The sequence below is a fragment of the Ruditapes philippinarum genome, unplaced genomic scaffold, assembly GCF_026571515.1.
Source record: "Ruditapes philippinarum isolate M1 unplaced genomic scaffold, ASM2657151v2 ctg2151_1_1_1_1, whole genome shotgun sequence".
NCBI lineage: Eukaryota > Metazoa > Mollusca > Bivalvia > Venerida > Veneridae > Ruditapes > Ruditapes philippinarum.
Genome location: NW_026858348.1, coordinates 2,538 through 17,265, shown reverse-complemented (window position 1 = coordinate 17,265; position 14,728 = coordinate 2,538). Strand labels below are relative to the sequence as shown.

Here is a 14,728-nt window from a genome sequence, read left to right as displayed (position 1 = left end):
CAATCAATATGTTAAACATAAAGACTTAGTGATAAATAGTTTTATAGATAATGAGCCTTTGCCTTAGTGACCCCAAAATCAAAAGGGGTCATCAACTAGTTATGACCAATCTATATGTGAATTATAAAGACTAAGGGGTAAAAAGTTTTAAAGATAATGAGCGGAAACCATTCTGACATTTAAGGCCCCTGTGACGTTGCTCATTGACCCGGAAACCTCAAAATCAATAGGGGTCATTTACTACAAACAATCAATCAGTATGTAAAATATGAAGAATTTGTGATAAATAATTTTTTTACATAATGAGCGAAAACCATTCTGGCATTAAAGGAATATGTGGTCTTGACCTTTGAACTAGTGACATCAAAATCAATAGGAGTAACCTACTACATATGACTAATCAATTTTTATTAATAATGGAGACCTTGTAATGAATAGTTTGTAAGAAAATGAGCGAATTACCGCCCCTGTGGCCTTGACCTTTGATCTAGTGACCCAAAAATCAATAGGGTTCATCTAATTATTATGACAAATCAGTATGTAAAAATAAAGTCTTTGTAGTAAATAGTTTTTAAAATAGTTAGCGGAAACCATCTGGTCTACCGACATACAGACAGAGTGACAGACAGACCGACATTAGCAAAACATTATACCCCCTCTTCTTCAAAGGGAGGGGGCATTTAAATATAGAGGGAAACAATGTGTATTTAATTACTGGATCGATCTACAATCATTCGAAATGTATCATTTAAATATCCACATGAATACGTATTATTTCCTGGAAAAAAATCAAATAGTTCTAATTCGTGGTTTAGTACAGACAATTATATGATGAACAAGTTACATTGAAATCCCTCTATGCATGTAGAAGATTTGCTCCGGACAAGCGTTTTTCAATGACTTCAAAGTGTGACCTTGACCTTTGACCTAGAGGCCTGGTTCATGCGCGCGACACGGTTTCTCATAGTGGTTAATATTTCTATGAATTTTCATTAAATACCTCTATTGGTGTAGGAGATATGCTCCGGACAAAAATTGGACGTCGCCCGCTTGCCAACCGGCCGGCCAAGGGGGAGAAACTATAATACGACCCGTTTTTCAAACGGGCGTGTGAAAGGTACAAAAATGATATAATGGATAATAACATTTTGGTATCTGCTATAGATAAATATATCAAATAGGATCACGTATCTCACATTTACAAACAACATTAGTATATACGTTTTGTGGTTTGTTGTCATTTATGATACTAAATACTATCACTATCTTCTATATTTTCTTATCCCTCTAATGACAATGTACAAACGAATAATTAGATAGACACATAGTTGTGCAGGTGTCAAATTTGTGAATCGTGTTTGGGATAGTTTTGAGAAAATACTAAAGAATAAAGTCACAGATGTAAGATTATTATTATTTATCCAAAGATTGAATAGACCTTCCTGGAAGCATGTTAAAAAGGAACTCAAGAATATGACTTAAGTTAAATGTTTGATACCTTTTAGATGTCATCTTCATCTTACTTCTTGATATAGAGCCGATCTTCGGGAATTCTGGAAATATAAAGGACACCGATTTAATGAGGTTAATATGTTTGTTATATTGCCTATTTGCTAGCTTTATCGAACAATTAATACCGATAATTTCAAAGAAATGAATGACAAATGAAACGATCACACACAGTTTATCAAACTCTACAATACATTTATTAAGACGTAAAAAAGATAACCTATACATTTCCTTACGATATCATACTGCATGTGCTATTTTCCCCCGATATTACAACACATAATGGTGGTTTCTATGTAGTGAATATGTTACCTGTCTTATTTATATGTATAAATAAATACTTTTATTCAAGTTTTCATTACGTCATTATCAGAAGGTATGAAATGAAATGGTATATTACATAAATGTTTATTTTATTTGACCGATGCTTAATATTGATGATTATAGTTTTACTGTTAATATCATTTTATTGAGAATTCGTTTCGAGAGCACCCATGCAATGGACATGTGAATTTACCTGTAACTAAATGGATAAAGGTTTTTGTATGTGTTTACCTCCTGAATATTCCTCTTCTATCTCTTGAAAGCCATCCATTGTTTTACTGTAAAGATAAAATAATACTACTAAAAACCCACTCCCTTCGATACACCGGAGTAAGATTTTTTTTAAAAGGCGTGGTTATTTCAATATGAGTCATTACTGTAATGAATAAATGTTTTGATTTTGAAATTTTGATTTACATTGACTTTATTAGTATTTTATATTTCATTACATGACTTAGATATGATAAAGTATAATTTGGTATTTCGTGTCGGATAGTCGTTAGTACCTGCTGTTAACCCATATCCATTAAAATAATCTAAACCATGTTGGAAATAGTTCTTACTTTTTCGCCTTCAGCCTTTATTTTCCCAACATGACCTTATTCTCCAAATAGATAGTCAAATATCTACATTACAAGATTACATAAAATGTTCATTCTTTAATTAATGACAAAACCGTTACTACACACATGCAAACGGGCATATTATCATAAAATAGTAATTTACTGATGTAACCATTTGAACAAAAGTATCCTCATGTATGGTTTGAAAGGGACTTACTCATTTGATAAAAAGAAACAAAAAAACCTTCATGATTAGATAAATTGAGCTCGAAACAAACCTTACTTAACAACCTAAAATGATATATATATAAAGAAAGGATTGTCCTAGTCTGATAATACAATGTATCCGTTTATTATATATAAAGAGAAAACAAAATATGGTTTTGTATTTATTGATGACATGGTCACATTTTATTGATAATGAATCATGAATAGTTAAGTTTGCTTTGATAATCACCTGGACACCTTAGATGGCGTGTGGCGTAATGTAATGTTATCTAGGGCATCTATGTGCACTGGTGTACCCCTCAGATCAAGATGAACCGTCTGAAAAGTATACGATAAGTGATACTTCAGAAATGCTACCGTTTGATTGCAAAGGGTTTATAAAGACTAATCAGTTTTTAAATTTTAGTCGACTTATTAACGTATCGATCAACATTCACAACTTTTTGTGATCTTCATTTTAGATATGTATGACAATAACGATACAGAGATACACTGCCTAAATAAAAGATACATCTGTTCATGGTAGCATCATTTTCACATTTATAAGATATTAATGGCAGTTATGGAGAGATTAAGAACTTTATTAGATGTTCTATTTTCGTCGCATCATTGAGTTCAAATCGAATATAGCTGGTAAAATTACATGCATGATTGTCCTCTCAAATGTTATAAATATCATTATATTGTTGTTGTTGATTATTACATATTTAACCATATAATAAAGACGGGAGATAATAGTACATAACAGATAACCTTATTATGAAGTCTATGAACATCTTGCAAGCTTTGATGTTTGCGGACGAATGTTATACCGTCGCTGTGGCGAGTGGCTTCATACTCATGTTCTAGATCACCTGAAATTGATATTTTATTTACATAGATTTTATTTTTTCATTTTTTTTTGCAAATACACATACATCAACAAACGTATTTTAGATACATCTCGTCTGCTGACTTGAGGCTAGACGTATTTGAAGGTAAATGTCTGTTTGCTAGGGTTGTCTTTGGATATGTACCCCAGAAAATTTTAATTCTAAAATTTAATGTTAAAATAATTGCGTAATTGTGAATATATTGAGCACAGCTTAAAACATTTTGGATGAAAAGTGTATGCCCAGAACTTTTGGACTTTTGAGTTTCACAAATTAATAGATCACATACGGATCATTAAAATAAAATAGCATGATAAAAGACTTCAGGAAAGGAAAGATAATTGTTCAAATATAACCTGCGTGATCTTCTTCCTTAGACGTGAATCTCCAGTGATCGCCATCATCTACCTGTAACATTAGATAATATTTTGTCTCGATTTAAATTTTCCGATCTTAACTTTGAAGAGTAAGCATGTCTCAACTTTGTTTATGACAATGTTCTTTATGCAATCAGAAACCGAAACCTGTTTGCAAATATTTTTAAGTATTTAAGATGCTAAGACAAAACGTCGTCATCTATTTTTCTCCTCAGGTCTTTATATGTATTCTATTGAATGACACACTTACACTCTTCACCACTCGTTTATGCGTTAAAATTGTCAATTCTTGATATTTTGAAGTAGCTCACTAATGGAAATTATAAGTTAAAGAAATATGTTTTAATTGAGCCCCGATGTAAACACAATACAATCCATTTGATTTATGGAAAACTGTGAGGATAAACTAAAAGAAAAACATCAACAACTCTTCAAGTAAAGATGAAACTATTTTTTTGCATTTATTTCTTTTGTTTAACAGTAGGGTGCGGAATAGAACAGCCAAAAATTCGGCAGCGGAAATAATATATAATTGAGACTGATGTAAGTTCTTTAAAAGCAATATATGATATGCATTACCTGTCTTTTTACGGACAGAGTGCTTGTTAAAACTTTTTTCATTGTTAGGACTTCATTCTTTTCTTCTGGGTGGAAATGCACGAATGTCACGACACTGTCGTTCCCAACCGTGAAAAAGAATCTAAAAATAGATCAGCTTATGATTATTTCTCTTCTATAACTTTCATTGTGTACTTTTGTGCCTAGTTTATTTAATGATTAAATGCTCACATGCAAATGATTGTATCCTTATAATAGTTTTAAAATGATTAGGTGCAATTTAATCAAACTTACTTATGAGTAAATTGCCAATGCTCGGGGTTGTCCACAACTGAAATGGAAGTTAATGGAAACATTAACATGTGTAAAAAGGTGCTAAACATTTAAGCCAATAATTAACAAAGTCAATAGTAGGGTACAATGTCATTGCTGAATGCTCCCACTCGGACTTTTTTTCCTTTTTTTGTAGAAAATCCGTCGACTCGAAGGTAAAATACGATTTTATTATAAGAAATAGTTAATCCAAATATAATGTAGCGCACCAAATAATTTGTAAGAAAAGTTTATAGATTAATAGATTTATTGCCTGGATAAGGCCTGAAAACGGGATAAGGTATTTTTCTCCAACTGCTTCAACTTAATACATTTGTATTTTCACAACCTATAAGAAATTAGGATAAAAACCTTCTTCAAACCATTTTATACGTACTAGAGCGTAAACCGAGTAATGTTTACACATTCTACTAGATTGGTTTCAAAAGTCCTTTTTTTAATTTGTTCATAATGATTATCGAAAATGCTCCTTACTCGGCCTCAGAAAGTTTGCTACACACAATAAGTACTATATACTTTACACATACCTTTACAAGTAAATTATCTAAAGGATAAATATACCAGTAAAATACACATTTTCACTATACACAAATCCATTCTTTGTTCTCCTATGTTTTGAGAGTTTTCATATAATATTCTTCAATAGCCCGAATTCTAAATAGTAAGATAGATGTAAAACTTATTAAAAAATGTTGATTGAAAAGATATGTCTTTTTTAGAGAAATTTTATTTGTATTCGCTTTAAAATAACTGCATACACACACAGCATAAGTGGCCTGCATGTATTCAATTATTGCTGAATATAATATTTTGTTCATAATTTAAAACGGAATGACTTACTTGATCGTTGAACTTTTGATTTGAGATTTTAAATCATCAAAAATGGTAAAATTGGAATACGAAGAAGTCAATATTTATCGGTTAATTTGAGTAGTTTAATAAAGAACATCATGTGAATACTTTTTGTCATGAAGAAGTTAAAAATCGATTTGCTGCCATTCCATGGCACATAAAACATGCATCACAATTATTGACAATTTTGACTATTCAAATACCGATAGTAAGATGTTATAATGTAGTTTTCGACATAATTCCTGATGGGTTGTTGGAAAAGTCAAAATGGGAGCATTCGGAGAAAAGACACTTATCCCGTTTAAGGATTATACCGGGTAATGAATCTATATTTTTTTTATAATTACTTCAAGTGCGCTACATAAAATTTTGATACTCTATTTCTATATAAAATCGTTTTTTACCTACGAGTCGACGGATGTTCTAAAAAGAAATGGTCCGAGCGGGAGCATTTGCAGGTGTGCTATGACGTAGTATCCTAACATTGAAAGTTATAGACATTATTTTTTGGAGTTCACTTGTTGATAGTGCAAAACTATATGTGTGTTTTGTAAATGTTTAGTCTGCGCTTCAGATTTGTATTTGTACACTGATAAGTTATATTGCAATAAAGACCTGTGTATTTGTCGTTCAGATAGGCCTAGATAAGTTATAGACACGTTGATTAAGTTGTTACATACAAATATAAGATAAATGGACTTGTCAGACACATTTCTTTTACGTTTATTAATTGTGCTGCGATACACGACTAATAATAATGCTCCTGATATTTAAAAGCAAACACTCTTTGATTAATATCAAGATTAATAACTCTCGTATTTTAAGTTGTTTAATTTATTGACATAAATTAAGAGTACTTCCTTGTAATATCTCCAATTTTTTTTATAAATCAATGACTAATATATCAGTTGTTAAATTAGTGTTTATGTTAGGTAATATATCATTCGTTTAATCTATGTTTTAGTCCTCTAAAAAATCGGCCTGACCTTCAAAATTGATAAAAGCATGACAAAGCCACTCTTGTTTTGGATCGATAAAAAGCTATGCAAGCAAATTGAATAAATCTAATAGATAGGTTAAATGATTTATTTTTAAATCAATAAATAATTTCTAAATATTTTTTTCCAATTTAGAGTATTTCTCTAGTTAAATAGTTAATCTTAACTTTTATGTTGATGTTAAGGTTAGATATTTACAGTGACATTATGCCCATTAAAGTACAAATGTTGAGTAAACAGGTTAAAATCAAAATAACTTGCCACTTTGTTGAAATTGTGTTTAATTTCATATTTCACTATAAAAAATCAATACGGATATTTACGAAGCCCCTCAGGTGACATTTTCTATAAAAAAAATCAATACGGATATTTACGAAGCCCCTAAGGTGACATTTTCTAAACACTTTTTCGTAATTACGAAATATTTATTAGTTATTACGAAATATTAATTCATTTTTACGAAATAATACTTCTTTTTTACGAAATAATATTTTGTTTTTACGAAATATCAATTCGTAATTACGAAATATTAATTCCTTTTCACGAAATCGTATTGAAGTTCATTATGAGCTTGATAAAAACCTTCTAACCACACAATCAAAAGGAGTCATTTTCAAGTCTAAATCAACCTTGCCACAAAATATAACGATTATAAACCGAATGGTTATCAAGTTTTTAATATTTGGTGCACGGGGGTTTTAAAGGGGGAAATTTCATTCTCAACCCAAAAAACTTTCTTTTTTTTCCCCCTTTTATCAAAAAAATTTTCCCCAAAGCTAAAAAAATTAAAAATTTTTTAAATTTTTTTGGGCCCAATTAATCTTTTTTTTGACATGTTTTTTTAAAAAAAAAACAGGCTATATTAGAAATTTGTTTAATTTAAATAAGTAAATTAAATATTTGCCCTGTTATTTGTCCGGGGGCAGCCCAAGGCCGAAAATCATTTATTTATTGACAATTTTATTAAATAAATTCTTGCAGATATCTATATCATAATTATGAATCATTAAATAACTATACGTTATTAGTCCTATAAAAAAGCACCTGCCACGTTAAATAACACGATGGCCTGCCTTAAAACAGGGCTAATATCTATATCACTTTTTCGGCCCCGGCCGAAAAGGGATATAGACATAAAGCCTGCATTTGAAGTAATTTGATCGGCTAATAAAGCAGGGCCAAAAATGATATAGATATCTGCAAGAAACTGGAAAATGGCAGCCATTTTGTTTTAACTCGGTCTATGTGTAGACGCCAACAGGTTGCATAAATGAAACAAAATATTTTCAGTTTCTAAACATTCACAGTCTGACATTTTGTTGTACATGTACAATATTAGTTACAAATAAAAATTTTTTAAAATTTGTAGTTATTTTACAGTTTTTCTTTTTAAAATTTAAAAATATGTTAAAAATTTTAAAAAAAAGAAATACCCGAGGTTTTAAATGGAAATTTTAAATTTTTTTTAATTTTTGGCCCATTACCTTTATTAGCCCAAATTATTGAAATTTATTTACAAAATTCAACCCCTCTTTGACACCCGAAAAAATTGAGATTTTTCCCCTTTAATAGCCTGAAATCGATTTAAACAGAAAGATTTTGCCTCCTCTTTTTAAAAATCTTTCTTTTTTGTTTGCGGGAAATTTTGCATCAGGGTATTTAGCTACAACCCCAATTCCCGGGGTTTAACCCCTTTTCAGAAAATTTGTACAAAACTGTCAACCATTAACTGGTGTAAAACCCCAAAACCCCTTTCTGTATATTTCCCGCCCGGCCCGGAACTGCAAAATGGGTTTTTATAAATTTAATATTGTTTGTTATAACAGGCATTCAGACAGGCACGTTTGATAACGTTACAAGTCCTGTCGTTATGAAGAACTTTCTAAAAACAGGTTATAAGAATATAGCTTCTCTATATACCCTTATACAACAACAAAACATTTTTGCCTAATTTTGGTGTCAAAAACAATAAAATCCGTTCTTGCAGCCCTGTCCCACAATATATATTTAGATTTTAGTACTGTTTTGCTTGGACTTAGATAACTTTTCTAGTACTTTGATCATATTTTAAACTATTTAAAAAGTAATAATAAGAAACTATTTCATTATTTAATGTAGAATTTGAAAAAAAAAGTTTTAATATAAATAGTAAACAAAGGGAAAACCTTATAGGTCATTCAACATGACACAATTGAAAATTCCATTAGTACGTTTCATTGAGACAAAAAATACAAACTTTTGTCTTTGTTCCCGAGCACCCGCCTTCACTTGATTCATTAGTTAAACATACAAATGTATTAAGTACATGTACAACAAAATACCTAGATTTTAAAAAAACTTTAAAAATCATTTCGTTACATAAATTTAAATCATTTTTGCTTGCACCCGGTAGTTATATTCATTTGATAAATGACAGAAAATGTAAATGTAATAGCATTGGTAAATGAAATGTTCACTTGTCATAACTGTTCACTTGAAAATAACAAGTGACACATGCACTAACTATAACTAGTGACATGTGCACTTACTATACCAATGACATGTGCACTCACGATAACAAGTAACATTGGCAATAACCATAGCACTAACTATAACTTCTTAAAAGTGTACTATAAATATCCAGTAAAATGTGCACTAAAAACAATGCTTACGAACCCTGCACTAACCATAACTAATGACATTTGAACTTCACATAACAAGTGACATGTGCAATAACCCTACCAAGTGACACATATACTCAGCATAACTAGTGACAAGTGCATTTACCATAACTAGTGAAATATCGAAATATTTAACCAAAGGAACACTAGCTGTCGGTGAAATATAATTCGTTTTAACACAAAACATATTCTTCATATGCTTTATTCGTTCTACACAACTTAGTAATGCTATAAGATTTGTAGAATTATTCTAGATTTAAATGAAGTGAAATATCTAGCTACTCGCATGTGCTTGCAAAATAGTTTTTATTTACTCCACGCTATTTTTATACAATTTTCATCCGCATTCAAATTAAGTATTGATATTGATATTTTTACTGCGATATTGCATTAAAACAATCAACTGCTTTTATCTGGTAAGCTACTTCAAAGCATTTCAATAAACAAAAAAATGCAAAAATATAATACATGCATTGTTTCATCAAGATACAGATATCATTAATTAGGAAGAATATTTTCTTTAATCTTCCAGTACAGCCTGTTTGTCGATATATACATATACATCTACAATTTGAACATAAAACATACCTTGATGATCGTTGTTATGTTATGCAAGCCGAGAATGTCCGACTCGGAGGAATATGTGTAATGATGGTCATATCCGTCTTCAAAATACAGGGCTTCTCCACTGTAGATAGTTCCTATTACAAGTAGAAACACCAGTAACGTAGTCATCTTTAATGTCTGAGCTTTTGTAATTACAGCAACATTCTCATTTTGTCACAAACTTAGTTTGCTAATATATTGTTCCGACCTCGATAAAAGCTCGGAACGTAATAACTTGTTTTAAGATTCGGCGATCAAGATACGACAGGCATATCTTATGCGCGTTGTGCAGTTCCTTTTAAAACTGGTAAACGAGTTTCTGCTTGTCTAAATGCTGGTCAAATAAATGGTTTACGAATTTGACGTGGTTTAAAAAAAGGAAAGTGTGGTTCAATTCGAGATTGACAGCTTGCATTATTTAATATTTGGACTAAATGCTTTGATAGCGGCAATTCAGAGTTGTACGCATTGAAATTATATAATAACTTAAAACAGGTGATGTTATGAGTAATGTGGATTGAAAATGCAATTTGAAATTTATGTACTGATTGTTTTTGTCGGTGAGGGTCCTACGTCGCTTGTGATGGTTCCAAATTCAAATATGACCATTCAGTAAAATCTGAAGTTTAAGAATCTGAAGTTGAAAGCTGACATTTGTCAAAACAGTAAAATATTAATAATCAATTAATTCTGCTATATTTAAAAGGCAGATTCTTTTTTTTAAAAAAACGTCACAAATAGATTGCAGAGATTTAATCGAACTTACACGAGATATCAGGAGAGGTTAGTGCATATTTCTTAAAAAAAAACACCCGATGTCCTTTTTGAAGTGAAATTTAAAATCTCCATTATGTAGTGAGGTTTTAATTAAGTGTACTGTTTTGTAATATAATCTGATACCCAGATTAATCAAACTAGTATCAAATATTTTAGTAGCAGTTCGTTTTTATCTTTCTTTATTTGAGGTTCCTTTAACCCGTACAGGGTAAATGATGCTTTAATTCGATTCAGACATGTATTATTGCTCAGTTTTAGAAATGAACTGACAAATATTTGTGATTTTCGAGCAAATCAAATGCGTTCGATAAAATACATAGCTATAAAAACAATTGATTATGATTATCTTTCTATTTTAGCACAACTAGTGCCATTTAATTGAAGTTTGTTCCCTTAAAATAAAGATAAGTTTGACATGTTTCCTATTTTTATGCTTAACAAATGTAAACAGTTGTTGCAACTTGACTAATTTTCATTGAAACCGCTAGAACATAGAAGTTAGTACAAAGAATCAAATTTAAGATTGACAGCTTTGTAGCTCATATGGTCTCTAATTTATATGCGTTGTTATAAATGGTATTTTATTTCAATTTAAAGAGTCGATCAAATAATTGTATGAAAACTTTTGGTATTGTGTAAGACCGATAAAGTGGTCAATTTGTATAAAAACAAGTGGAGAAGTTATGAGCCGTCAACACAACATATGACAACACAACATATGACGGAAAAGATTTTCAAATGTTTTAGCTGCCATGGTTACAGAATAATTTTTTATTTCTTGTAAGTGAACAAATTGCTAGAATTAATAATGCATAACTCCTACAAAACTATATTTATCAAACTTTAATTTGTTTCTTTTTGTATCTGAAAGATATTTTATAACCCAATTGTAAACGAAATCAATTATATCAATTAAAATTGTTTACTTTTTCAATACTTTCCAAAGAATAATTCTAGATATTAAAATGACACTTTAGGGTATAAAGCTTTCACTGGTATTGTATCAAAAGCAAAACATTGGTTCAATCTATCGAACACTTGTTATTTGCTGCAGTGAGTTGAAAGTATTTAAATTGAACAACAAAGCTATCGTCAAGAACTATACAACTGAGATTGATCTAAACATACATGTCCAGCAGAACTTCAGGTACTTTGAAACTTGAACTGAAATCAAACAACATGTTGTACGTTATAATTCAAAGAAGTACTAACCATGTACTAATAAACCTAAACAAAAATGGTATGCTCCTAATTTAACTACTCTTTTACATGACTCGAGATATGCAAATATATTACAAGAAAAGCATTGATGCAAAGCATCAAAGGGCGACGCCAAAAGAATTTGATCCAGATTTGCACCTAAATACTTAACAAAAGATGTGTACTTTATAGCAGTACCATTACATGTGACCTGGAGGCTAGGGCCAGTTTAAGTTGAAACTTAAACCAAAAGAGAATAGACTCTGTCTTGCCAAGATGCATAGACAATTTATAGTCAATTAAGCAATCTTATAAGACTCATGCTATAAGAAAGAATTTCTTCAGATTTATTTTAAGAGACACAAGGATTCCTGAGTCATCAGCATATAATCACAGGCACGAGTATCGGACCTGGGAAGAAAAAATATGACCAGATGACCAGATTGATAAAAAAAACTGTGTTTATAAAAACCAAAAAAAAAAAATGTAAATAATGATCCCCTTTAAAAATATACTATCAACTTGAAGTATATTTTTAAAGGGGTCATTATTTACATTTTATTTTGGTTGTTGACACTTTTAAGATGAACACAGTTTTTTTTTATCAATCTGGCCATATTTTTTCTTCCAAGGTTTGATACTCGTACCTGTGCATTATAATAAAAGCTTATTGCTTAGGGTTGAAGACATGTAATGACATATATTAGACATAAAAGAGGACCTAAAATGAACATCAGGGGGACAGCATAGGTACTCAGAGCAGTAGTAGAATGAGTACCAGCCACATCAACCAGCTACTATCAGAGATAAGACTTAAACCATGTAAGAATGTCATTATATATGACAGATGCTTGAAGTTTCATGAAGAAGAAGAAAAACAACTTCTTCATGTGCAGTATAGTGTGTTCAACTGTATCAAATGCCCTTTGTAGATCTAAAAAGTATCATGCAATACTGCCTTTGTCCATTTCAAAAAATGCAATCTGTTAAATGAATCAAAAACATGTGTCAATTGAAAAACCACGGTTTTAACCCTGACTGAAACTGCCTGACATGACTCGAACCCATGACTTTCAGAAGACAACTGAGCTATCCGGCCCTGCTACACATTTTCTCTTTAATAATGTAACAGTTCTAAACCACAACATATTTCCCCACTATATCGATTTGTGTTCGTGAATTTCTCATGCTTATATGCAGTCACAGATGAGAAAAACTTTGAGCTTGACCAGAACTCAAACCTGTGACCAAACATAAGAAATTTTATATGAAGGCTGATTTGTATTTTGCATCAAGGGCACCGGGCGCAAAAACATGAAAATGCAACAAACAAACCACTTTGTGGTTAGATTTATATATGTTTTTCATCTGGGCCCAGTTACTTTTATGTACTATGTTGGTTTTCATGTGGCACAAATCACCCCACTATAAATTTAGTGTGCACAAAATTTATTTTTTTCAAGGGGGGGCAAGTAACAAAAAAATCTACTCTATGTACAGTCTGTTGTCGGGTTGACTCAGGAGGACCTGGAGGTTGAGACCGGTGTCCCTTCGTTACAAATAGATAAGACAGAAAGCTGTCCTTTTCAAACTATGCACATGTTAGAAAAAAAAATAGAATAACTTTTCAGAATATGATTTTTGAGACATTCATTAATTATATTTGCTTGATCAAGTTAAGGACATTTTCAATCAATACATGTTTTATCATTTATAACTTTAAAATGAAAGTCTTATCCCTTTAATAATAATGACATAACTGTATCTCTTTAAATTGCAGAAAAAGTTATAAGTCTCAACATATCAATATACTACGTCTAAGATATACATGTATGCACATAACATTAATAATTCCCAGGTTATATTAAATAAATATGAAATCCTAACATTACCCATTAACATGCTTTTGATGACCTTACAACTGGTGAATTATATAGTACAACAAAAATAGTATTATAAGTAATACCTAAGATAACAGAAAGAACAAATAATTTAGTAAACATGAGTTACTTCCCCTTAAAATAAAGAAAAACCTGGAACCCAAAAGAACACCCTAAACAGCAAAATTATGAAATGCTGCAGGTTCAGTTTTATCAAGCCATGCAAATTAATGGTAAAGTATTCATAAAAAAAATAATGCCATGTGTCAGCAGTAAATTGCAGAAAATCGATAGCTTTCAACATCTGGATACTGGTACACTTTGTAAAAACCAACCATTCTGCGGGCACAGATAAATGTAATAAGGATAAAATCAATAGGATAATCGTTTACAACAGTTCATTACCTAATCCTTAATACTCAATTGCAGGTGAACTTTCTTCTTGTAGTTGAAAATTTTGAAAATGTATTAAATGAATGAATGAACTGATACGGCCCAATCTAGACCCCACAACGGATATTCGAAATTCCCGGGTTTTAGTATTGTCATTAAAACTAATGGACAAGCTGTTAAACTTAACTGCCAATTTCGTGAAAATAATATCACAATGCAACATGCTTTTTACATAAAGTTATTAATACAAAAATAAACAACACATTTGTTTACTTGATTTTCTGCGAATCAAAATAAATCTATTAACACAACATGAAATTAACTGCTAATAATAAAGCTCCTTCCATAGGCAAAAAATAAAAAGCGTTCCATAATAGACGACGCCGCTCACCCGGCCGTCGCGCAAATGATATACCGTATATTTGTTCCTTCTGATAATCAGCTATAGAACTTGTCTGTCCGTGTTTCTCAGATCTCCGTTCATCATTTATATATGTATTACCACCTTTATTGATATGTAGTTTCTGTGATCATTATCTTTCATATATCAAAATGGCAATTTTTCCATTTTGTTTTGAAGCAATGCATAAATCTAGAA

General features: G+C 30.9%; 1 protein-coding gene across 1 annotated transcript in view; it reads right to left on the bottom strand.

The window, feature by feature from the left end:
- LOC132752919 (uncharacterized) overlaps positions 1-4,757 on the bottom strand; it is a 77,129-nt gene extending 72,372 nt beyond the window's left edge. The window contains 7 exon segments of the mRNA XM_060743327.1: positions 1,499-1,553; positions 2,065-2,111; positions 2,854-2,942; positions 3,378-3,478; positions 3,853-3,904; positions 4,453-4,573; positions 4,726-4,757. Of these exon segments, the coding sequence (XP_060599310.1) occupies positions 1,499-1,553; positions 2,065-2,111; positions 2,854-2,942; positions 3,378-3,478; positions 3,853-3,904; positions 4,453-4,494 (386 nt within the window). The 5' untranslated portion in view covers positions 4,495-4,573; positions 4,726-4,757.
- Positions 4,758-14,728: the final 9,971 nt, after the last annotated feature.